Source organism: Dermacentor variabilis, chromosome 2 (assembly GCF_050947875.1).
Source record: "Dermacentor variabilis isolate Ectoservices chromosome 2, ASM5094787v1, whole genome shotgun sequence".
NCBI classification, from domain to species: Eukaryota; Metazoa; Arthropoda; class Arachnida; order Ixodida; family Ixodidae; genus Dermacentor; species Dermacentor variabilis.
In genome coordinates, this window is record NC_134569.1 from 22,020,655 (window position 1) to 22,047,523 (window position 26,869).

Consider the following 26,869-nt stretch of genomic DNA (forward strand, 5'->3'; position numbering starts at 1 on the left):
CCGACCGCTGAGTGAGCGAGGAGCGGCGGCGCCGAGCTGGGCTATGCGCATTGGAAATAAAAATTGACGAGAATGCGTGCGAAGCTGCGGTGCGGATGTGCTCCGCAGGGACAATATCTAGCGAATAATAAAATCCATCGGATGCCGCTACGCGTTATAACTGTTCGCGGTATGTTACTGCTTCATCGATGAACAACCGCTTTCACAAACGCTACGATTGCGCTACGTCCGTCCACGTCCTGTCCTTCCTTAATATCATCTGTGTAAAACTGAGCGCAATATAACCATGAACGTTCACCAACTAGCCCCCTTCATTGCTTTACAAACGCTATATTGAGGTTATTGTATATACATGTTGGTTTTCTCGTAAAATTTGATTTCCGTGATAACTTAAGCCTGTTTAATCACTGATGTAATGAGCACGATACAATGTTTTCATATCAAAGTTCAGGCTGAGGTTCTCAATTGCACTGTTTAAATCAGAAAGACCCGACAGTTCGACACGAATATTGAATATTTCCAACGCTTACACTGTCATGTTTGCCTCGTCTTTCTTTAAATGTGCTGAAAACATTCAACAATAATCATTTCTAAGCTACCTGTAATATTGTACGCAAAGTAATTCGGTTTTCTTGCGGTAATGCTGGTACTTTTACTTTTACTCATAAGTGTCATTTTACAAACGTTTCTGTGATATAGTGCTGCTGAAGAGCGCGATTTTAATGCTCCCGTTTCTTCACCGGGTGTGTCCACAATTAGGCACACGGCAGATCCCAGGGCCTAATGCTTTAGCTTGCCACTGCAGTCGGTGATAATGCGAAAGAAAATGACTTAAATGATTCTAGTGATCTGTTCAGGCATTTTAGCGAGATACTAATTAAGATACAACTAAAGGCCGACCATAAACCTCTCAAGTCTACTCGAACAGGTTGTGCATATCGGAGCATTAATAGAGGCCCGCACTTACCCGTCCTGATAGATTTTCTTTTGCGTGCTGATTTCTAAAATATATGATATGGCACACTAATGTAATACAGTGAGTATTTTTGCAAGCATGAGCCGTTCTTAAGCTCATATAAAAGATGGATACAGTGGTGGTCGGATTTAGGCGCTTTTTCGCCTTCTTTCGCCATTTCGGAGTAAAATGATTAGTGACGGCTTCTCTGTTGCAGCTATCTTTGAAAGCAAGTTAGGCAGCCAGTAATATGGAAGCCAGGCTCATGACTTTTTGTTTTGTTTTGCTTTTTTTTGTCCAAATATCACATCACGTTAACGACACATCTTCTTCGGGAGGGATAATAATACACTTCATAGATGTTTGCCATTGGGCCATTAATTGGAAACGAAAACTACCAACCCAAGCATTCCGTACAGATGGTTAACCAGCGAAGCTGAAACGTGCAGCCCCGGTGTTTATCAGTGGGTATATCCCGACGGTTCATTGAAGTCTTTCTCAATTATCGGTTACGTCTTTGTGTTTCTTAATGAGGTTACACACACGTTCGGCCGCGACGGAGAGAACGACGTCAGTGACGGATACGCCCGCAGTAATAATAATATTTGGGGTTTTACGTGCCAAAACCACTTTCTGATTATGAGGCACGCCGTAGTGGAGGACTCCGGAAATTTTGACCACCTGGGGTTCTTTAACGTGCACCTAAATCTAAGCACACGGGTGTTTTCGCATTTCGCCCCCATCGAAATGCGGCCGCCGTGGCCGGGATTCGATCCCGCGACCTCGTGCTCAGCAGCCCAACACCATAGCCACTGAGCAACCACGGCGGGTGACGCCCGCAGTCCGTCTCGAATTTGCTCGATGGCGTGGTTAGCAGCATTTGCCCGGCATTGCCACAATCTGTCCGTTACGTAAGACAATGAATGACTATAACCCCGTAAACGCCACCCCCCCCCCCCCCCCCCCCATTAAGACGACAGAAAAGTGAAATTCTACACTGGAATGAGGAGCGGCAACGGAGCCAGCTGTGGAAGAAGACGACGACGACGAACGCGGGCGCAGTGGCACGATCGCGAATGCCGAGGGGCGCCAACGAGCCAGCTTTGGAGGAAGACGACGGCGCTCAAAATATTGCCGATGATGATAGTTCCTCCTGCGGTCGGATACGATAGTGGGGAAACTAGCCCATAACGGCTTTGCTGTAAAACAATATTCTGCTTCCCAGAGAGACGAGTGGTCCACGTCACTGCCTCTCCTTTTCTTTATGAAAAAGAAAATTCCACTCGCTTTCTAGTAAATGCGAGGAGAGAAGAAGAAGGCGATCGCCACGCATATATTTACTATTATTTAAATGGGAATAGCACAAATAAATAAATTAACAGGGAGCAAGAAGTTCATATTACGTTTCCACTGAGAACCACGACCTATCCCCCACTCGTGGGCACATGCCAAAATTAAAAATAAAGGAGGAGGAGAAGAAGAACATCGAGCGTGCCGCACGGTTCAGCTCGGGGCGGGGCGTGCAGCGTGGCAAACGCAGCAGCTTTCAGAGAGCACGGCCACCACTCGTTCCCGCTCCATGGACAGGTTCCTGCTGTCCGAGCGGAACACCTACCTCGGAAACACGGGTGCCGAGCGAATAGAGTGAGTTATTGCGACGCCATTACACGCGGGTTCCGATTGAGTTGTTCGCAGAGTCTTCCTCCGACCGCTTTCACGCTTTCACTCTTTCAGTTGTTTCAGTGGTTGTCCAGACGTGGCTGTCCACTGGAGATACTGTGCTGTAGTTTGTTGAGATAACAGTAAAAAGAATAGTCAGAAACAGTCTTTGTTGGATTGAGCTCCTTGCTGAAGCAATTTTCAGTATCAAGGTGTAATTGAGGCTTACGACAAGCAAGCAAGCAGTATAGCCACAAATTAGAATTGCACGCTTAATTTGTATGTGAACGAATAAATGAATGAATGAATGAATGAATGAATGAATGAAACCACGTTTATTCCACCTTAGAATGCGCCGAGGGCACTGCGGTGGAAAGGGAGGGGGTATTATTGCCAAAGGGGAAGGGCAACGCTACCTTCAGTTACCCTCAGTCCAGGGCACCACTGGCTTCCTCTACCCGCCTGATCTGTGCTATCGCCGATAAGTGCTGGTTGCGCCTCTCGGTCTTCTCTGGCAAGCGCAGTTTCCCACTGCTCTCGTTGAAAGATATTTCCAGGCAGGGCCGGTTTGTTGGTTCTGGGGGGGAGGGGGGGGGGCGAGATTTGGACGAGAGTGGGCCTGCCTCCCTCCACACCACGGACACATATTGGGGTAGTCCGAGGGAGACATGGCGTGTAGACGGGGTAGACTAAGATAGGTGTCTGTCTGGGTTCTACGCAAATAGTGCGAGTCCCTGTCATCCAGATCTGGATGGAGGAGCGCGCATTCCTGTCGCTGGCGACACTGGTGTTCTAGGATGTCACGCGGTCTGTCGGGAAACTGATATTGGGATTGGTGTTGAGACGGAGTAGCCGCTCCGTGGTTAAGCTCGCGAGCTGCGATATCCGCTCTTTTGATACATGCCAGGCCTTCATGGCCCAGGCACCAAATCAGCTTGTGCTGGTGGGCTATCTTATCCCTTAGGATTTTCTGAACTCACCATTGAACTCTCCCTATCACAAAGAGCCGGTATGCTTCCTGAGAGTCTGTATTACTACCGAGGGTGAGCCTAATAAGTTTTCGGCACGGAAAGCCAGGACAATCACCATCGTCTCTGTCGTGTCTGGCGCTTGAGTGGTTGCAGTTGCGAAGGTTATGAGACCGGTTCGCTGTCCTTACCTACTTCCGCTAGCACGTATCTGTTTTTCTCACAGTATGCCACATCGACGACCTCGCAATTATTCGCATACTGTTTTTGCAGATTCTGGACTCGCGCTTGTCGGCGGGGGCTCATGTTTTTGGGGATGGGAAAAACTGCTATGTTCGCCCTCGCTTAATTTAGTAGTTACGTTAAGTCTTCGTTTGTGTACTGCGGCTGATCGGGTAAGTCCAGCCTGCTTAATATTGCTGTGCCCGATTGGGAGCTTCTGAGGCGTTTCCGTTGCGACATCCACACAGCCACCCGCAGTTAAGCAATTATGCAGGCCTAGAGCTAGTAGCCTTTCCGTGGGTGTCCCATTTGGAAGACCCAGTGCCACCTTGTAGGATGTCCTTATCATGGCGTCTACCTGCCGCTACTCATCCTTACTGAGGTCATGCAATGGTATGGTAGACTATATGTTCGTCGGCTCACTACGGGGTGCCTGTGTCAGTCTAATCGTCTCGGTTTCTCCAAAGCCTTTCCTGTTACCCTATGTATCATACGGAATATGTTTTATTGTTGCACTTAAGGTCTTCAGCGTCTGATCAGCTTTTGACATTGCTCTGTAGTCAAAAGCCGAGAATCCTCGCTTTCTGAACTTTGTTGATGCTTTGATTACCCAGAAAAATGCGTATGGTCCAGTTACTTTTGTATCTCCGTCCATGTAGTCTTATAAGCTCAGATTTGTCCGAGGCGCATTCCATGCCACTGCTCCTGGCGAAATCCGAAATTACCTCGGCTGCCTTTGCATTGTTTATTCTTTTTGGCCGAGGGAGCCGGATGCTATCCACAGCGTAATGTCATCGATGTATATAGCACACCCTAGGTTGGGTATATGATCTAAGACTTTAGCGAGTTTCCTAATACCTATGTTAAATAGAAAGGGTGACAGTATTGCGCCTTGCGGTGTGCCTTTGTTCGGCATATCGACTGTGGCCTACCTCGTCTGACCAAGACCGATGGTGGCTGCGCAATTGGTTAGAAATGACTTAGCTTTGACATAGTTTTAGATCTTCATGCCACCGCCAATCTTGTTTAATTCAGATAGGACAGTGTCATGCGCCATTGTGTCAAAAGCGCTCTTGAGATCTGGTGCCAGGGCTAGGTGCTCTCCTCCTTGAGGTATGTTTTTCATGACCTTTTCCTTTAGAGGAAAACATTTTAGGTGGACAGGCCTCTCTGAAAACAAACATGTGCGGTGTTCGTTCATGTGGACGCTTAGTCGCGAACGTATTACTTTTTCGCAGAGTTTTCCCATACATGGCTTTAGAGGTACTGGTCGCTGGGATTGAAGGGTAGGCGCTTCGCCTGGTTTCGGAATTAGGATTATGTTAGCTTCCTTCCAGCTCCGTGGGACTGTGCCGGACTCCCAAACTTATTTATTAAAAAATTGGTGAGTTGCGGTCTAAGAGTTCATCGCTCATGTTTCTCAGGACAGCGTTTGTTATTTAATCCGGTCCCGGAGCCGTATTCCGCTTCATTGCTTGCGCTGCCGCGAAACGCCCAGCCTTCGTTATTGATACATCTAACTTTTGCTTTTCTCGTCCGTTATATTCACGGTTGCACGGAGGGATCCTCTCGTTTCCGAGATATCGCTTAATTAGTGCTTTGAAAAGCTCCTGGTCCGTTCCTGCAAAATCACTGCTAAGTTTCTGAAGGGTGTGGTTGGTAGCCATCTTGGTCCCATTTGGTTATAGCATGCTGCGCCGTATAGTCCAGGTGTTAGACGAATTTGGTGTCCCTAAGGGACTCGCAAAAACGAACCCAGCTGTCCGCCTCGAGCTTCCACGCATACTAATTGGCTTGCTCTAAATTGACGGCTATTCGGTTCAAGAATGCCCCTACCTCGTTACCATACTAGTGGAAAATGACCTTTAATAGTCGTGCCTGTCAGGACACTGTTCAAAGGGTATTATTATGTCATTAACCACAAAATGCGACATCTGTACTCTCATGTATGCGGTATTTACGTCCTCGATACGGAGTTTACAACGTATTTCTATGCCCCCTGGCAAAGTCTAAGATGCTTCTATGCATTATGGCTACTCGTTAACTGCGTTGCTAGTATTACATCATATATAATTGGTCGAAAATTGAACATGCCTCTGTAACTTTCCGTTTATTTTTGGTTTCCTGTCATTCTGAAGGATATGACGTGCGTGCCGCTTACAGTGTTTATATAATGAAGATGTAAGAAAGAATAAGCATGAATAGAGTACCCGATTTAAACAGCTTGAACGTGTATGCACAAACATTTGTTCCCGTCTGTAACAACGTTATTCATTAAGTGATCTTCAGTTTGCTTTGAAGACAAACTACACGTCATGATGGGCACTGATCATTGCAGCCACGCGGTTTCAATTGAGTCAATCTTAGTCGCGGTCACACCAGCAGTTGGTGCCATCGCGATAGGAAGCTTTAATGTATCGTTGACGCTTGCATTATGAGGAATTTTCTTATTAAGCGTGCAACACACGCAACAGGTGGCAAAATAAAGAAAGAAGAAGCAATATACTTGCACGGCCAGGGTGTCTTGATCAATTTGTCTTTTTAGAACCACTCTATATCAAACGTATGTCAAAACTATACAAAAAGCTGCTCTAACCTGCGTGTCTTTTTTTTTTCTGAAGTGTTCCTGCTAATGTCATAAAACCTTAATCAGGTACCCGCTGCCTGCAAATGACGGAAAACACTCATAATACTCTGGGTGCATAAAAAACACGCGCTGTGTGGCGGTATCAATTGTAAAATCTGTGCATTGCGACCGCAGCAAGCTGCTGAAGCTGTTGCCGATCGTGACGCTGGTGGTGACGCTGGTGACGTTCGTGGCGTTCGTGGTGGCGTACAAGAACCGGCAGGAGAGACCCGCCTACGTGGTTCAGACACACGAATCGCAGATCGAAGGCAGGGCCGTCATGGTCGAAGGTAAGCAGGCGCACGGGGTCACCACCGTAGCATCCCGGCACCGTGATGCTGCGGGACGCACGCGCGACATAATCTTGCACCTTCGCTCAGGTGTCCAGGTCGTGGAGTTCCTGGGCATACCGTTCGCCGAAAGCACGGCGGGCTCGAGTCGCTTCCGCAGACCAGTGGCGCGCTCGTTGCCCCGCAGGCTGAGCGCTCGCCGGTGGGGTCCCCCGTGCATACAGCGGAAGGACGGCGGCTCCTCGACCAATTCCTCTTCGACTACGGCGACATACGAAGAGACGGCAACGACCGCTAGTGGCCGGGATCAATCGACGTCCGATGCCCAGCCCACTTCACTGCCGTCTGTGGCCGCCGCCGTCGTCTCAGAAACGGGAGGAGAGGATTTTCGCGGTACCAGCGGAGTCACACCGCCAGCACCTGGTGTGTTGGACGCCCGCGAACAGCCCTCGGAGGACTGCCTGCATCTCAACATCTGGGTTCCCCACACGGTGACGATTTTACACATCTAACCATATTATTGGGTTGTTATAGTTGATGATAAAATACACTGCAAAATATGACGAGCAAATTTTTCCTGAATAGAAGCGAAATTTTCACTGCGACATCGATATTTCGGGTGAGATAGAAAAGAATGGCGTGCATGTACGAGCCTAATAAAGCCGGCGCTGGCACAGCCTGCGAGGTATATGCATCCTTCAACGCAAATATCATTCAGATATGAAACGCGCCCCTACCGATTAATCCGCGTTCATTTCGTAACCGAAAGAAAGAAGGAAAGAAAAACATATAGTTCAACCTTCTGGGAGGGTATTCTTTTTAAGGTTAAATAGCCTAACTCGTTTAAACGAGACAGGAGCCGTAGTGTGATTACTAGCGCCGCGAATTGGCGCCCCGTGCTGCACATTTTTGTTGATTCATTCAGGTAAGGGGGCACTGCCCATTCGCGGGTGGCAAAGCGTGCAGACCTAGCTTCATTACCCTTTCTACCGACAAGGTCGGTCAGTTGCGTGTATGGCGATTCCTCGAATTGAGCTTACATAACACTCAATATTTATATAACCAAACAGAACATCCAATTCTAACGAGTGTTACAAAACTGCACAAAACAAAAATTCTAAAGTAGTTCTATGGTCTAAGCTTCTGTAGGTAATTGTGGTGATTCTACTTTAGGATCCTGCATTGCGTAGCTGCCGTTACAGAAGTTGCGGCTGCAGTTGTAGAGGTATGGCCATGGCTTCGTCAAGCGCAGTTCATTAACCGATATCGGAGGCCATAAAACGGGCAACTGACACTGATGCGGTGACTCGTCATTGCACTTGAACAGGCCCAATGACCTGCGATAAACCAGGCTTCGGGAGGGGAATGTCTTTGTGAAGCCGCGAGTAAGAAAACAGCCACAATATTTCATATGTGCGGTACATGTGCTGGCGTAATGTCATAGGGAATTTCGACTTTGCGAGCGTTGATATTGATCAGAGAGAAATTATCACAACAAAAATAAAGAGAAGAACGCAAACAAAGGAGCACCTACAGAATGTACGAACGCTTACTGCAGAATATATTTAAGTAGAAACGGGAAAATTACAAACGGAAGGTGCCTAAAGACGTAAGAATTTATTTAAGGGACAGATATAACGGTGCAACAGCGTCCACGAACGTCGCAAGTGCCCAAACACAGGGTGTATTGTGCACCTCGACACCATAGGCGAATTATTTTTCTAACTTGACTGAGACCACTAAGACTCTGTCGCGCAGGGAGTAGCTTCGCTGCTATGTAATCTGACATGCCGTTGGCGAATCCTATGTTGCGCAGGAGTCTGGCAACTCCAGCACGTCGTCAGACTCGGGCGAGGTGAAGCAGCGCGGCCCCAAGAGACCCGTGATCGTCTTCTTCCATGGCGGTCGCTTCCAGGAGGGGTCCAACAGCGATCCCAGATACGATGGCAGGTAACTCGTGTGTCAGCGCAGCAGTTGCACCAGAGGCGAAAGTTTAGTTTTTTGTTTGTTTGTTTGCTTGCGTGTTTGCGTCCCGCCTGCGAATATTAATACGCCAGACATCCTGAACAGGGCAACAATGATGAACAGACAGGAAGCGTAGCAGACGCGACCACCGTGTTTCCCCTGCATCCGTCACCTTCATTGAGAAAGGGTGTCGACCATATATATATATATATATATATATATATATATATATATATATATATATATATATATATATATATATATATATATATATATATATATATATATTCCAATTTTGAGACGCAGAAGGGCAGAAAGTTCGAAGCTGTCAAAAAGCGAGAGAAGAGCGCTCACTTATTGTTTGCTTACGGAAGAGCGCTGAAAAGGCCAGTTAATTGCAATCAATCATTTTCCTTGCACTGTGTACTGGAAGACACTAGCAGGGACATAGGCATTGCTCAGACATGCATGCACACGCAGCAAACACTAATAGAAAATAGCGAGCAGAAATGTGGAAACACGACTGCGTGTTCACGCAGTCGCAATGCATCCTTGTGTTCGTTTAAAAATGTGCTTTGATCTGACAATAATCCAGTTGGTAGTTTGCGCTCCCTCGTGTCCCTTCGTGTCTTCTTTACAACCAGTGTTAGTTTCGTTCCTGTTAGTGTCTCCCAGTGCATAGCGCAAGGAAAATGAACATTGTTTGCTTACTTTCCATTTCACATCTGCTAAAGAAGACACCAGTTTTTCTGTGCATGGGAACTTGTGCGAAGAGCAGCGGCCACTTCAAGGTGAGCAAATTATCGCGCGAACCAAAGGATTCGCGTAGAGTTTCAAGTGCTGTGAGGTTGTTCTGGCCTGATTTGTATGTACACAGCATGTGCTCCCGGCAGCACTGAGGTTACATTCGATTACAGGGCCATGAAGGTTCATGTCAGGAACACAAATTTCAGTTTTTAATTGAATTGGATACTGGAGTTTTAGGTGCCAAAAGCAGGATTTTATTATGAGTCACGCTGTAGTCTAGGGGGGGGGGGGGACTTTAACGTGACCTAAATTCACGGGACACGGGCGTTCTTGCATTTCGCCCCCATCGAAATGCGGCTGCCCCGACCGAAATGCGATCCCGCGACCTCGTGCTTAGCAGCGCAACACCATAGTCGTTAAGCAATGGCAGCAGGTATACAAAATTTTTAACTCGCTTCAATTATTGTCGGCGCGTGCCGCTACTTGACAACGGCAAGTATACATTGAGGTATAGTACACAGCGCATGAGAAACGTGTATGCAAACTAGTCTTGTAGAATATACTGTCCAATCAATCAATCAATCAATCAATCAATCAATCAATCAATCAATCAATCAATCAATCAATCAATCAATCAATCAATCAATCAATCAATCAATCTTTGTTTTATAGTGTACACTTAATCGTCTGCTATGTGCCGCTACCTCTGGGAGATGCAGCGAGTTCCAAAACGCCGGATTTTTCCCCACGTGACTGCCTTCGACGTGACATTCTAGCCCCTGTCTTCAAGTGACCACGTGACATGACGTCACGACACATCCGCTTGCCGGGAAATTTATTTAGGATGCTCTGAGGCGTAACAGTATTTTTTATAGGATTTCGAGGTCCAGGACTACCCCTCAACGCAAAATAAACCAAATAAAAAATGCCATGTCGGTACTCTTTTAGTCGAACTCGGTTAAACCTAAAATGGCCACCTTCAAATTATGCACGTGTGTAATGCAGAAAAGGAGTGGCCTGGCCGCGCTGCCTTGGTGGAGGTGGCTCTTAATGGGCGAGGTCTTACAAATTCAGAGCCGAAGGGATGCGTGTCGAGGCCAGAGGTCGCCGCATTTGCATCGCGGAAAGCTCCTGCTGGCAGGCTGCTGTCCCGCCGAAGTTGACAAGCGGCCCTGCGGATTCAAATTTAAGAACGTCCCCTGCACCTGCCGAGTTGGCGCAACCGCTGCTCTCCTTCCATCTTTTGCAATGACCACCACGAACCCGTGGACTGCGTACTCTCGCTTACGACACCCAACTCGTTGGGTCGGCGTTCCAGGCCGCCGATTCGGCTTATTTCCTAGACATGGCACGGTCAACAAACTGCGCGTAAGGTCGGAATACTTTCTGTGCGGTTTGCTTGTAATGGTAAGCTGCCAGGCGGATGGGGCCAGATGGGCTTTCCGACCTATGCGACGCTCCTTGAAGGCAGGTCGTGTACTGGTGCTTCGGACAGGCAGTCGCATGGCTGCACTGCTCCCCTTTATGGAATATAGTGAAGCATGGCTATGCTGACAAGCCAGCTCGGCCGACTGATTTTTAAGGTTTGTGTTTCTAGCATAACAGCGTGGTTATCCTTCCAGAACATGCATCCTGTAAAATGCTTTCAGGGGCGTTGTAATGCAGGAATCCCTTTCCTTCAATTAAATAAGTTTTTTATCGTCCATCGTTCATAACTAACCAATTCTATTAGTAACGTGAGCTACGGAACGTAAGCTCAGAACACTGACAAAGGCTAGTATGAATAACATTGGAATCACATTTTCCTATTGTATCGCCCTAGCACAGGCTATTACCCATGTGCAACGCTATTGATGCACAGGAAAAGTACCTTGGTACATGTTACAGGCGTTAGTTACGGTGGCCTATTGCATTTAATATTGCCGTATTGGCTGTCCTATGGAGAGTGACCGCAATGATTAGCGATAACTGACCAGAACATATGTTCTTTGGCACTATCAACTGCCCGACTAATAATGAAATTTCGATGACACAGCCTGTCTGAATCTTGGTGGGGAAAGACCGAACTTCATTTCCTGCTGTTATGGTGCTGCTGCTTTCATACGAATCATCTCGTTATTCTTCGTAAATCTGGGATTCCCGGAACGCTGGAGGAGGAGATAACATTCTTCCGGCGTTTAGTGCAGAAACCATTCCTCCTCCGTGCATCACTAGCATGAGAAAGCTTCATACGGCTCGCGACAAGACAAATCATCAGTGGAGAGTGAGTTAGGCGAGTCATTCCACCACTGGCGTGTCACCGTCATTTGCTGCTGATGACGGCACGAGCTTGTACTTGGCACTAGCGATTTGAGAACATTAGAGAAAGATCTCGCGCCACCGGAGAAGAGGTAGCTCGCACAGAGGACGAGCCCATTTTGTGACGCGCGCAGGTACCTATCGGCGCTTGGCGGCGTGGTAGTGGTGGTTCCCAATTACCGTGTCGGTCCCCTCGCCTTCATCGGCTCCGATGACGGCAATGACGAAGACGAGCCTGGGAACCTGGCATTGCTGGACCAGCGGATGGCGCTGGAATGGGTGCGCTCGTACATCGACGACTTCGATGGCGACCTCGGCTGCATTGTGGTCGCCGGAGCCGGCTCCGGGGCCTCGTCACTGGCCCTGCACCTCCTGAGCCCCGAGGCGCAGGGGACACTGATGGACCTGCGCCGCTTCGTTCTGCACAGCGGCTCCGCCTTCGGCCCTTACGCCGATCACAGCGGGCCTAGACAGGTAACCCCCCCCCCCCCCCCCCTCTTCTTGCCGAAGCGATGTCGGCCGTTTTTACTCAGTCGAACACTTTTTAATATCCTGTAACGACCGTAGGGAGGGGCTGGAAACCTGTTTATTTTTGTAACGCATGACCGATGACGTCATTGCATTGTAGTTTAATGACTGCTCATTGTAAAGTGTGGCTTGTTCTGTGGGTTGCAGTAGATGAATAGTTTAGGTTGGTTGAAATCAAGCGTTGACTCGATTGTATGACCCTGCTGACGGATATTAATCCAATGAGGCGTGCTGTTCCCTTGGCATTCATACTGCAAATTTTCTCACGTCACCGCGTTTATAATACATTACGAAGATATGTATTTTTTTTTGTCTGTCCGCGCAGTATCCTACGCGTCCCGAAGTGTCCTTAACTTGAATAACAAATAGCTAGAAAAAGACGCTGCCTGGCCTACGATGGGAGGCTTAATAGAAACTCTGCATTAATCGTGATAAGTCGGAGCAAGTTGACCTGCGTATGCAGATACAACGCATATGTTGGAATCCATGTGAAGCGAAGATTTAGTGAAGCGGTGAAGATATACGACAAAGTGCGGTGCTTACAGTTATGCGCGCGCGCGTGCATGTATGTTCCTTGCAGCGAGTACTTCCATGTAATGTTTAAGTTCATGCACCTGCAGAGGTAGAAAACTGCAATACCACGCAATGCCTCTGTTTATGCACTACGCCATTCACAAGCAATGCGCAAATGTAAACACAAAATAAGGCGGACGCACAATGTGACACATCGACGCAGCGTTGTCATGAGGACGAAGGCTATGTATGGTGCCTGTCGAAGGAAGAATGTTGATGAGGGGGCGCATGCATAGAGAAAAACAAGACTTACGTAAACACATTTAAGGAATTCTATAACGTTTCTGTCACGCAGTGGGAAAACTTTCACGCTTGGCGTCACATTCGCTGTCTGCGATGAGCAGGCACTCATCGTGCATCGTTTTTGTCTCGACGAAGCAATACGACTGACGGAGTTTCGCGACGTGTACTTTCACTTTTATCTCCTTCAATAGCAAAGGCGGGTCCTGCACATTTCGTGGTTGTGCTTTTAGGCTGCATGCGTCATACGGTCACATATTCTGTGTGTGAATTGTCTTAAGCGGGATTGGACAACGTCGACTGCGGGAATTCGAGGCAACTGAGTGTGAAGAGGAATCGAGAACACGACAAATATAAAAGGACGGTCAAGTCTCTTAATGCACTGGTTATTCTTTATGCACTGGTTATTCTTTATGCACTGGTTATTCTTTATGAACTGGTTAACTCTTCTAACGCACTGGTTATTCGCTCGCCCTTGCACACCAATGCTGCCCTCATCTCGATGCCTTCAAAGCAGCGAATATCCTCTATAACTTCTTTTATTCCAAGCGTTCTTACAGGAGGTTGTCCATTAAGATGCTTCCTGCAGCCGCTGGCGTGAAATAGATTTTCGTGTTCGCTGTGTCATAGGGTCCCTTTCTTAGGGACACTTTTGTCGCATCATACGCGCTGTGCGTCAGCGGCGTAAATGTCGCGAATTGTGCACGCCCGTGCAGTCACTCTCCAACCGCTGCCTTGCCCCGCGACGCGCAGTCTACGCAGAACCTGGTCCCCGTGGCACGCAGCGTGGGCTGCACCGGGAGCGGCACGGCTGACATCATTCGCTGCCTGCGCACGGTGTCGGCCGACGCGCTCGCGAGGCTCGAGCCTGGACCGGGCGGGCCGTTCGAGCCCACGTTCGAGAGTCCGTACCTGCCGGACACGCCGTCCGGCCTGCTCCTCAAGATACCCCCTTTCCGGAAGCAGGCACGTGCCGCCGCTGTGTTTGCCTCCGCGCGTGACTGCGCTGACCTTGGAAACCGCGGTGTGGCGTCTCTTTGCGTCTACAGCAGAGACGGTTTTCAGTGGGAAAGATGCTCTCTGTTAAGCATGCGCCGCGGGCGCAGAGCACAACGCAAGAGTGCAGTTCTCAAGATTTAGTATGCTTACATTTATTTCGTTTTTGATACTTGAAGATGCGCTCTGTGTTTAGGAAATGTTACCCGCTTTACCATACATTTTTCGTGTTTCCTATACATTTACATTTCGCCGTAAAAAGAACATTTTTAAGAGATTCGACGAATGTTTAACCTCAATGTGTCGCTTAGTGTAGCCATTAGATTGATGCCTCTGAAGTGCTGCGGAGCTTGCCCCTGTGTGCGACGTAACTGAACGGAAATAATTTGGGACCATTCGCGCTGCACGAGGTCATCGACCGCCAAGTCTTCGGCACTGTCTTTCGCAAATCTAAGGCAAGTGGCTTCAGCTTCTATTGTACCGACTTCCAGGTTCTCATGGGTAACGTGGCGGACGAGGGCTTCCAGGCGTTCACTGCCTTCAACGAAACCCTGCCCGTGGGGCTTTCTCCGGAATCTGCGCTGCACGAATTCCTGCCCCAGGAGCTCGCAAAGTATGGCGTGCACGGCGATGCCAAAGCGTTGCTGCGTGTCTACCTCAATGACACCGCAGGTGCCGCCACCGGTAAACCACTCCGAACATCTACGCCATGCTATGCGCGTCGCGCCACCCAAAGCTTACTATTAATACATCTAGAAGGAAATCGGGAGAATTATGGGTGGTTGCTAACTTTTTATGTGATTAGGCAGCCATTCATTGGCAAAACACACCGCCGATTCTTTATTATTTCCTTATTCTTCAGCCGCGATTTACGCTAGCAGTAATGTAGCCCAACGACGCCGCCACAATGAAGTATGCTCGTGCACACGTCACAGGCGCCTGTGACCTACTGTCTTTCTGCAAGAGTGTTCTGAACTGGGCTGATTGGTGCATTCTCATAAGGTAATCGAACAGGGCTCCAGACAGGACGAAGTGACGACGTCCGTCGTCTTTGGTTCTGACTGAAGAGTTGTTCGGTTACTTTTTGAGTCTTCTTGTGGCCTGTGCCCGTTGCGCTATATGTCCTTCAGAAAACTTCAACTATCCAGAAATATGTTAGGCAGCGCGAGTCGTACGACGTTTCTTTCGATGAGCTGCGTTTTTTATCTGAAGAAAGGAGTAAACCACGTACTTTGTGAGTGTCCAAAATTCAGATGACATTGGGGCAGCAACGCTCACTACAGGTGAATTCTTTATATTCTTTTTGTTATATTCTGGACGCAGTATATGATGCAGAAGTTAGGTGCAAAAAGGGGGAATAATCATTGCCACACAACAAAGTTGCGATGGTGAATTAACGTCAAATAGCCTGAATAAGAAGTTATAACGTTGCTCAAGCGAAAAATTAGAAGCTGACAAATCTGTATTTCCAATCAGCAATACTGAACCAGAAAACTGACGCTATTGGCGCCTTCATCTAAATTAATGGCGCGTCACGAGCCTCATTGGAGGCGGGTCATAGCCTGGCAAAGCGTAATGAAAGATACACTGCTGGCAGCATAACTCTAATCGCCAGCAGCAATTTATCAGGCAGCCAGCTGTGCTTAAAATTGTGGTCAACCAGGGCGCCGGCAAAATTGAGGAGAGGCACAGAAATGCATTTTTCAACAATTGCAAACGGAAACTACAGAAAACAAGTATTCCAAAGTCAACTAAGTCTTCAAGATAGTTTCCTACAAAAAATTATAAAAGGGAACTCTGGTGATATCGTCTGCGGAAGCTGCAAGCGTGGCGGTTCAGTCTGCACGACTGTGACGCGTAGTGCTTGGATTTGCCTAAACTTCGTCCTTTTGACTTCAGCCAGCTTTGTTACTTGGCAAATTACATATTTGCAATGAAATATTGAGTTATAATTAAGTGCAAAAATTTGCAATGATTGCGCATGTGGGCAGAGATTAATTGGCTCGCCGTGCTTTGAAAACGATGAATGCTTAGAAATTTGTGAATATAAAGCGTTATGAATAGTGCCAGAAGAACGTTTGAAGCCATAAGCACGAACAGACAAATCCCTGTAGTTACTGTCATTTCCATGGCAGAGAAAACAATCGCAGCTTCAGAGTTTACTATATTAAGCAACGGAACACAGCATAGTGAGTAATATGCACATAAGAAAGTTATGACAGTTTGTACAACCTGAACATAATGTACCACCGTGCTATATTCGAGGCTACGATTTGGCGACAACTTCCCAACAGATACAATTTGTTTTAGATCACCAAGATAGGTTGAAGCAAGAATAAGAAGAGTTTCTGGAATAGCATCATTCAACGTTTCATTAGTAAAAAATAACTATGGTGGGCGCTATAAAAAGTATTTTTATATTTAGAAGCCGACAGCATAAATAAATCTTGGTTAAATAAAATATAAATAATTCGAAAGTTCATTCAGAGGAACCTACGGCCATTTATACTGTAAGAAGCCGTTGTATTGGAGAGAAAATGCTGTGAGCATTTAAAAGCGAACTCTTCTGGAATAAATCTTTTTTTAATAGATGAAATACACATGGCTAAATTATTATGTGACGATCACTTTCAACCTGCTATACTTGGCATCTCGTAAGAATGTCGTAAGCCACCCTGAAAATTCCGCTTGATTTCCTCTCTCTGCTGCTTCTTCTTTATTTTTTTTTTAGAGGGGAGGGGGGGTTATCACTCAGAATACTGCGATTTACGAACGTCAGCAAAACAGTTCTATTCACTTCAAATTTCAAAGCCGTTCCTGAACAGAAATACTGTCGACGTGTTTCTTGGTTGGATACTAGACTAAAAAAAGTTCAGCGAGTTCAATCTAAAGAAAAAAGAAAAGGCAGCTGCACACACAGAAAAAAAAAAGATAACTACAAACACTGTAGTATTCAATATATCAACATTGGACGGGCGTGGAAAGAACGGATTGAATTTGTCTGAGATCCATCAACTCAAGAAAAATTTAAAAAAAGTTTATTGCTATCGCATTTAGTAGTTACATCATCATCATATTTTGCTCCTAAAGTTACCCTGGTATAGCATAATAGGTGTAGCTTATGTTTTAATTAAGAACTATCTCAGCTCCCGCAAGCAGGTTGTTTGCCTAAAAGATTCTAAGTGCCAACTTCTTGAATTAAACTGCGTTGTTCCTCAGGGCTCAATACTAGGCCCAAGTTTGTTTCTTCTCTATATTAATGCTACTGTTAACATCCGAAACACACCGTGCATAACTTTGTATGCAGATGACACCAGCGTTTTCTTCTCTGATCATAACATTCAAGAAGCATTTAACGCTGCCAACAGATAGATGGGGGACCTCAACTGTTGGCTAAATTCAACTAGAATACAACTGAACTGCGAAAAACAAAGTATGTCATATTTAGACCTAAAGGAAAGCAGCTGATGGGCCACTACGAGTTAAAGTTTCGGGGGCTCATTATAGAAAATACGAAATGCGTAAAATTTTTAGGCGTATGGTTTAACGAAAACCTGTATTGGTCCATTCATGTAGAGACCAGCAGAGCCGACATTCGTAGAGCGACGGGAATGATTAACATGTTAAAGCATTTTATTCCAATGAATTTAAAGAAGCAGCTATATTACACACTAATACACTCTCGTCTACACTATTTCCTTCTGGTCTGCGGAACTACTACCAAAACTAACCTTATGTCACTATATAGGCTGCAAAAAAGAGCCGTAAGGGCAGTTTGTAACCTACCTGTTCTTGCACATACTAAACCGTTTTTTGATAAGCTTGGCATAGTCCATACAGACCGCCTGTTTTTGCATTACCTATCGCTCGAGGCGTTCCGTCTCCGTCAAGCTGATCACATAGTTTAATCAGGCCTTCGCCTCCAAAGAAACTCCGTATAATCTCAGACATGACCTAATCTACGAATTACGGGAAACAGGCATTGCACTTTATAATATCGACGTTACTAAACAATAATCCCACAATCCTGGAACAATTACAAACCTCGAAATCAAGTTTGAGGTTCAAGAAATTTGTTAAAACGTATTTTCTTCGCTGCTTTATTGTATAACTTCCTTATGTACCTCAACGTTATTGTTTTGTTTTGTTTTTTTAACATGTTCTGATTAAGATTCGAATTCTTTATTGTTTTATAGGTTATCATATTTTGAAAGTTGTAACACTTGTGCTGTTGCTTTCTGCAGAGTGTCAACATGCTTTGGGCGCTGCAGCCTTTGTCAGGCAAGAATACTGTCTTTTGCTGCAGCACCTGAGACAGCTGTATGTCTCGAACAACAAATAAATGAAAATGAAGTGAAAAATGATTAAGTGGTCATGTTTTTTTAATTTTTTAGTTTGCTGCCTCCTAGCGTGCCAGAAAAGCACTGTAAAATATTGCGGCGTTGTTCTCTGCTCCTTAGTTCTGCTTCGTGGTAAGAATGATAAGCAAAAGTGCACACAATGCGTATTCTTTTACACATCAGAAGATCTTCGTACTCAATGATTGTTGCGCGATGAGGGGCGACCGCATGACCCATTGTCTTTGCGGCGCTGGTTTCGTTGATTAATTAAAATTAAATGCTGGGGTTTCACTCGTAAAAACCAAGACGTGATTATGAGGCACGTCTTCGACTACGTAGGCTTCTTTAACGTGCACGCAACGCAGGGTACACGGGCGCTTTTGCATTTCGTCGCAATCGAAAAGCGGCTGCCGCGGCCCGGATTTCATTCCTCGTCATCGGGCTTCGCAGCTTTCACTACTTGTGGCTGAAGTTTTTGTCGGTACTTTGGCTTCAGCTCTACAGGCGGGAAAGTCCTATCTCCACCAGCGTCGGTGGATCAGCGCACAGTTGCTGAACGTCGGCGCGAACGCGCACTCTCTGCTGCCTTGAATAGCGCACAAGTGGTGAGGTTAAGACACTGCACAATACACCGTAAAATTTTACTGTACACGGTGTGCCCATACAACGCGGTTTACTGCGTATACTGTGGTGAACAAAAGCTCGGATGCAATATGTGTCGCGAATTGTTTCCTTTTCTTTGTTTCTTTTTTCGACGCAGCCTAAGCACGCAGGCTGAAATCGTGTGCATACGTGCGCCTGTTCGACAAATGTATTGCATTGAAACAATTCCACGTTACACTGCAGTCGTAGAATTTTTCATTTATTTTGCCGGTGCTGTGGTTTCTAGAGTTTTGCTCCCGACTGTACTTGTTTAAGTAAAACAAAATACGTGTTCTCACTGCTTAAAATATAGAATTTTAGCGACACAACCTTGCTTATTCTGGAACACAATGACACTTTTTCACTTAAAGAGCGATAGCCAACTGCCATATTACTGACCTGACTCATTTCCAAAGCCAAAAGCCCATCGTCGGACGTCATTTCGTTTCTTTTTTCTTTCCTCGGCTCAAACCTAGCGAGCCTCAGCCGCAACGCTCTGGCGTTAGCACGTTCACGCGTCGCGCTGTTGACCCAGCGTGGCACAAGCAGCACTCGGTTCTCTATCGTGGTCGCCCCACGACCGGAAAGCAGGCAATGCAAAAAAAAAAAAGTAAGGAGAGTGGGAAAAAGCTGCTCGCGAGGACAGCGTTGCCCTCGCGTTTCGCCCTGTGCTCTCGACAGTGCGCGTGCTCCTGAACAGCCATTAGAACTGCGCAGCATTTCTCCGCGTCTGTCACGAGTACTTCCCCGAAGTAACGTCAACAAGTGCTTTCCCCACCAAAAAAAAAAGGGAAAAAAAAAGATTACCGTTCCAAGAATGAACCAGCATCAACTGACCCAAATTTCTTACGTCTGCCAGAAGCGCAAAGCCTTGTCGCAGCCTGTGAACGCCGTTCTCGCTGCGCATTCCAGTGAGAACCTAAGCGCACCAAGCCCGCTCCAGCGTGGCAAAGTTGGAGATAAGACTCTTATAAAATGTGACCTCGTGCTACCGCATCAAAGCGTGTATGTGTATTTTGCGCACATGGCGCCGCTGCAATATTCCGCAAGATCCACAGTTTGATAGTGCGCGTGCAACTCTACTCCACCTGGAATTAATGTTTTTTTAAATACTTTTTCTGGTGCGCAACTTACTCTAAGCAACCTACTGGCTGCAACTGAAAAGCGGGACGTTGGAGTTGGATTTAGGCATAACGAAGGTTTTCGTCATATTACAGTAAGGTTCTGCGTCAGCGGTCGTTCAGGCATGCTTCACTGGAATGCTACATGCATTTATTTTAACGATCAAGGCAGGTTGGTTTTTCACGATACCTTATTATGTTCTTATAGGTTAAGGTAATTTGTTGCCGGGCCCATTAGCTGATTTAGAAGGATATAATGCTTAATGGCGCAGTCTTGAACAAACACGAAGCAAGGAAGACAGGTCGCGTTCTGTAATTACAGCTATTTTGTTTCTTGAATGGAACCTAGCGAATATTCACGACATTTCGCGCACATGCTCATACAGATAGTTAGCATCATTGCTAACTGTGACATAGATATAGAAATCTGAAATTCGCTTCCTAGGAGTCATATGGAACTGTCAGTAGCCGTGCCTCTTAAATAAAGACTTTCAATAATTGCCTAGGGCTAGAAAGTTACAGAAAGTCATTGATATAAATTATATTCTGTACATTTTGTTTAGTTTATTTGCAATTTTTCATGTGCCCAGTGGGCAATGATGGTGAACTGTTAAGAACTGTCATGTATTGAATGGCGATACATTTAATATGAAACTCGTTGAGGACAAGTACGGCATTTCACCGCATATAAAAGACAAATGTCGAGTAATAGAACGTAGTACTGGGCTAGCTGGCTCATACATCCACGTTTCAACAAGCGCACTCCTTGGACGGAAGAAAAGAAGCAAGACGCTTGTCTGCCTTCCTTTAGCGTAGCTCTTGTCCTGTGTCTGCCATCTTTTGTCCCTTCCAAAGTGTGAGCTTGGTTAATCTGCAACTAAAAGACAAACGCTATGGTCGAAGTTAGGCGTGTACCATTACGTGGACGTCACAGCTCGACAGAGAAACTAGGTTCTCAGATCGTGCAGCCGTGCGGACAGTGCAACCATAAAATAAATTGTAGCTACTGTGTAGGTAAAAAAAGAAGAAACAAAGAAGAACAAAGAGGAACAAAGAAGAAGAAGCTTTGAAAGGAGAAGGAGGAACATAATGAAATATCGTGTAATAAATGACACCAATCCGGTCGATACCAGTCGAGTGGTGCAATATTACCGAGACGCAGTATCGTCCTCAAATTGGGATTAACAGCCTACAGAAGCTTGATGTGGGCGAGTTGGTGTAACAGACTTGAACAAAAAAAAAACAGCGCTGCAAAGACGCGGTCTTAAAGAGCATGTACGATGGACAGGCGCTACATCCGTCGTGGATGTTCTCCTTTTAGTCCGCGTCTTTCTAGCGCCGTTTTTTTCTTGAAGTAACAGCTTACCACTTGCTAAATAAATCTGAGTACAATGTTCGAAGTTGTGAAAGGATGCGCTCCTTGAGTGATGTTCGGAACCTTTTCGTTTCAGGGTTGACGTGGGACGAGACACAGAACGTAGTCTCTCGCCTGCTGGGCGACCTACTTTATGTGTGTCCTACCATTTACCTGGCACAGTACTTGAGCAGGGGATCCGAGAACCAGGTAAATCGCGCAGCGAGCGCTAATCATCACGCACACACACAAACACACGCGCACGCGCACGCACAGCGATTAAGAGGTCCGACAGTGGAGCCCACAAAGAGGCAATTCCATGAATGTCCATGACATAGACGCTAACGCCAAATCCATTACCCTTGTAAAGCACGCTCGGCCTCAATCTCAACCACTCAGTGGCAAAGCGAACCTTTCGTTAAAGCTTTTTGAATAAATTAATGTAGTAGATATAGTTTATCTATAATTGTTGTTGATATTTCCACATTTCCTCCATTACAGTTAGCGGAACAGCGAAGCTATCATCCTTTAAAATAGGAATAACAGCTTTTAATTTAATATTAAAAATAAAGTCTTTGCTTTTAGGATCACAGAGGTGGTGACAGACACTTCGTAAAGGTTTATACTACCTGCAAATATAAACGCGTTAAGGGCCCCGTGTCGCCTAAAATCCGGAGTCGGCATCTTGCGTCGGACGTCGCTTGGCGAAAAATGGTTCCACACCCCAACCACGCAGGCCCGTCGCGTGGCGCATAGGCGTTACTGAAGTAATTGAATTCCTCAAAGTAAGATGCGTCAGTAAAGCTGTAACGTACAACCTAAACATAACCTGCAGACATGATAGAATCGGATTGTAATTTGAATATACGAGAAAACGTAATTCTAAAACATAAACCCCATTTGCAGCGTTTCTACCATTCATAGAGCGGCGCGCTGCGCTTGGTTCCTGGCAACGACGCCATCCAGATGGCGCTCGCCTCCGCGAATCTGCGGCCCGCGCCAGAGGCCGCGTTTCTACCAAAATACTCGCCCACTCGCCTTCGTGCATAGCGTTCGCCGCCATTACGGTTGCATGAGCTGCAGTTGCCGGGAAGCATGAGAAGCAGTCGGGAATTTTTGAGTGCTGTCGCGTTCCACGCTTAAAGGCGAAGCTTAAGCGTCCTCCAAATTTTGGAACTGTGGCGATTCTTACACCTTTAACCATCCATACAATTGAACGTAATATAGTAAACCTGTAATAATGCTTTTCTTTTTAACACCACCTAGAACTGCTCAATACAGATTTGGATAAATATCTTAGGCAGGTGTTTTAGAGTGTTTGCCTCTGCCACGAGCCAACTGTCACTAGCTCAGAAGGGTGCCATGATGACCTGTCATTTCCTTCAATAGTGTGGTTATCGAATGCAATAGCATTTGATAAGAAACTTTGGTAGTTTATATTTTAATATGAGAGAAAGGGACCTCACTCGGTTACTTACCGTACATCTGCCGACAACCGTAACGATCCCGCAGCGCATTGTAATAGCACGACACAGTATTAGCCAATCTACATCTGTGGCAACCGGCCAGACGAATGTAGCTAATGCCCGAGAGGCTTTGGTAATAAGGTCAGGATACCCTCGTGTAGTGCTCAGATAAAAAAAAAAGAGACAGAAAAGATATGCACAGCAGTAGCCAGCACCAAAGACGCGTTAGCTGTGGTTTTCTCGAAAAGGAGACCTTTTTTTTTAAAGCTTTGTCTGTGCACTTGCGCGCAGCGGTCACACTGGACGTGACCGCTGAGCGAAAGTATGCGCTCGGTGGAGGCGCTAAAAAGACAAACCACCATTCGCTTCTCGCTCTTCGTCCGTAATATCGTGCTCGACGCGGTTTCTCGTGCTGCTTAGGGTTCACAGCTCCGCAGTGTCGTGCCTCTTCCTCTGGTCGTGAAGGGTAGTTTTGGACGCTGGCTGAGAGTGGTGCTCCTTTATCGGCTTTCGCTGACGTTTTTCCATACTGCTTTCTCGTTAGTGGCTGCAGAGGTCCGGTTGTACCAAGCACGAGACGGGGGGTTATGGCACAGGTCACAGCAGCCGCATCCTGATTTAGGCTGAATGCAAAGCTCTAGCCAGTCACATATGACGAATTCCAAATGACACCGACGTCGAGTGTCACTCACTAAATGGGACACTAAATTTACCCTTATGAGGTGATTGATGCCGCAGAAATGAAATTATACATTAGGGAGACCGAAAATGAACTGAAATAAATAAATTAAAAAACAACATACTTTGTGGAGAAGTCCAACAGGGAAGTGAGATAAAATTGACTACTGACTGCCATATGAGCCAAGCGCCGCGTTATCTTGTGAGATTGGCACAAGCGATGGTTGACTGCATGTTCACTTCGTTGTAGCCGTATTATGAAGATCTTAGCTCACTTTATGAATGATTTTTGCCAGAGCTGAAGGCGACAGTTCTTGAGAAGCTGAGCTTCATATGTTCTTCTAGAATTGAGGTGCCGAAAGGATGCGGACAACAAAACAAATGCAAGGACACAGACAGCCCTGTGCTTGTCCTTCCTGTCTTGTAGTCCGCGTCCACGTAATGCTTAATTTCCAGAGAATTTTGAACGATCCTGCTCAACACGGAACAACGCGGAATATGGGCTAGTTACTAACCTTGACACTGTCTTTATTTATAACGTTGTTGTTGCAGTATATCCCTTATAAGCGATGAGGTATGCGTTTTACAGGCATAGGACTGATATTCACCTGATTAATGTATATCTCAAGAACAATATCAATATTTCTTTTTGTGCCACAATAACGTGGAACTATTTGTGAGGTTTGTGAGGCTGTTTTACTCAGAGAATTCTAATGAAGCCCACCTGCGCAGGTGTACACGTTTCGAATGAACCAGCGGCCATCGTACGGCACTGCCGAAACTATGGTTCGGTACGAAGACGTGGACCTTGTGTTCGGCCGACCTTTGCGGGAGCAAGGCGCCACGGATGCCGAAAAAAGCCTCAGCCGCGAGATCATTCGAGCTTGGAGCAATTTCGCAAAGTTCGGGTGAGCCAGCCTCTCAAGCATGAGAAACGGCATCGTTACTGTACATCGCTCTTGATAACGTTCTTGTGCAACATAAGCAAGAGCGGCGTATGATTCACGTAACGTACAGAAATAAAAAGTGGATACGCCATAAAAGAAATGGTAGTGTACCCTTATGAGAAACTACAAATAGTGTACGTAGCTAAATATCATAACAGGAGCAAGGTGGGGCCAGCAAAAAAAAAAAGGAAGAGAAAGATGTCAGGACCGAATGACCTAATGTACAGCCTTTAACAAATATTTGTGCGTTATATGCCTTGGCGTAGCTAAATGGCTATGGCCCGGTGAACGTATGCTCTCGGTAAGGTTTTCAGTAAAGTCTTTCGCATCACTAAGGCGAAGTGCTGTGGCGCTATACGGAGGCATCTTTCGTTGGTCTAAGTACCGTCAAAATAGTTAGCTTATCTAAAGAACACCAACAATATTTCACTCATATTTGTCACGTAGTTGACATTTGACTGAGCGAGTACCAATTTTGCCATTTATTTTTTCTGACTGGTGCGACAAATAATGCCTCAGTGAATTAGCCATTATTTTGTCATCTTCGTCACCAGGACAGTCGGATTTCTGCAGGACGATAATTGCTTTTCGAAGTACTGACTTTGAACCTAGAATCTTCTTTCAAATTTTTGTTGTAGTAAATTAAAGACACTGTCGTTCATTGAATAGCAGCGTTTCTGGTGCCACTACGAAGACTTCAAGTCTAGAAGTGTGAGCATCTCAAGTGAGGGCGCGATGGATCGTTTAACTGCATGACAACATTGACTACGTCATTCAGTGCATACAAACCGCTGAATGTCACAGACGACTTGGTGGAAATTTGCTAGGCCTAAGAATGATGATGGCCGCTAGATCAAAACGCACAAGGTTATTGGCCGTTCTTTGATTCTTGGGCATTGTTCTGCAGACTATAATTATTAACTGGAGGAGTATAACCATATTTTTCACATTAAGAAGCAATGCATACCACGGTGGTCTAGTGGTAATGGCGAGTTGCTGCTTATCCCGAAGTCGCAGATTAGATAACCGGTCGCGACGACCGCATTTCGATGGGAGAAAACGCTAGTGTACTTATACTTAGGTGCATGTTAAAGAACTGCAGGTGGTCGAATTAAGTACTGAGCTCTCCAATACGGCGTCCATGACCACAGTGTCGCGTTAGAACATTAAGGCCTATGAATCAGGAAGCTTGAGGTGCCAGAATGACCTACTTCCCCAAGTTCGTCATTGGCTTAGAAGTGCGAACGGTTCATTCGTTTCACGAGATTTCAATGCGCTTCGCTCTAGCATTTGTGCTTGTGTTTTATCACTGAGAAGTTTGCATTAGGAGCTATTTACGTTACTGTAGCGCTGACGGGTTCGGGGTCGAAGAGATGTTACAGAGGTCGCATTTTTTGCGTGTCAAAAAGGATAAACACGCGCAACGTACTCCTTAGCCTGTCTTCTTCAGAATCTGTCTCGGTTATTCTCATTAATTACGAGCGAGAAAGGGGGAGATAACATCCATGAAAGAAAGAGCCATAAGGTAAAATAGCTTGCTTTTTTTAGGGTGTTGCTGGTGACCTCAGATGTGTGATGTGAGAAGCTGAGATGTGACCTACCTAAGTGGAATCTTGGGGAAAATAAATCTAATGGGAAAAGACAACGGGAAATTCTAAGATGGATGTTGAAGACTTCTTACTATGACTTTTCTTGTGACGATAAACATTACTAATATATAATTACAAAAAAATTGTATGTCACGGCAAATAAAGAAAAATATGAAGCCGTAAACTCCTGTAGTAACTCGTTAGGCACACAAAAAAAGATATTAAAGAAGAAGCATCTTAGAGTACACGAAAATTACTGTCACAAATTCGACTTCGTAACTGCCGCGTTTTGCGAATGAGGCAACTTGAGATTGGGAAGTTTTGGCTTTGTCAGCCTACAATAAATTATTCCTTTCGCCTGTATACAAACGCCGAGTTAGTTAGTTTCTAAACTGCACAGCATAATGTGGCGTTTGTATTACTACTATGGTGTTTTGTAGAGTCCTCCCTCTGGTGAACGATAGTTCGTCGGGGTCTACCATCGAGTGGCCGGCTCATTCGGAGAGCGAGGAAGCCACGGTCGACATCAGCACCGCCGGATTCAGCCTGGTTCCCGACGAGCACCGGAGCCACTGTTTCCAGCTGCAGTCTCTGGCGGCCGACGACGTTGTGTAAAAAAACAAACGCCTTTCGGCCTCGACCACAAATGGCCGGCTTACCGCGAA

At 46.1% G+C, this 26,869-nt stretch overlaps 1 protein-coding gene across 1 annotated transcript; it reads left to right on the forward strand.

The window, feature by feature from the left end:
* Window positions 1-2,472: 2,472 nt before the first annotated feature.
* On the forward strand, window positions 2,473-26,869 carry LOC142570270 (cholinesterase-like). The gene is made up of 10 exons (XM_075678668.1): window positions 2,473-2,599; window positions 6,566-6,720; window positions 6,811-7,211; window positions 8,537-8,670; window positions 11,865-12,204; window positions 13,825-14,037; window positions 14,559-14,751; window positions 21,622-21,734; window positions 24,401-24,576; window positions 26,645-26,869. Exons 1-10 carry the CDS (start codon window positions 2,535-2,537, stop codon window positions 26,817-26,819), a joined length of 1,965 nt encoding a protein of 654 aa, XP_075534783.1. The 5' UTR covers window positions 2,473-2,534; the 3' UTR covers window positions 26,820-26,869.

Coding starts and splice junctions, on each gene's coding strand:
- LOC142570270 (XM_075678668.1), top strand. CDS start 2,535: ATGGACAGGTTCCTGCTGTCCGAGCGGAACACCTACCTCGGAAACACG. Junction 8,671..11,864: donor GATCCCAGATACGATGGCAG/GTAACTCGTGTG, acceptor TGACGCGCGCAG/GTACCTATCGGCGCTTGGCG. Junction 24,577..26,644: donor AGCAATTTCGCAAAGTTCGG/GTGAGCCAGCCT, acceptor GGTGTTTTGTAG/AGTCCTCCCTCTGGTGAACG.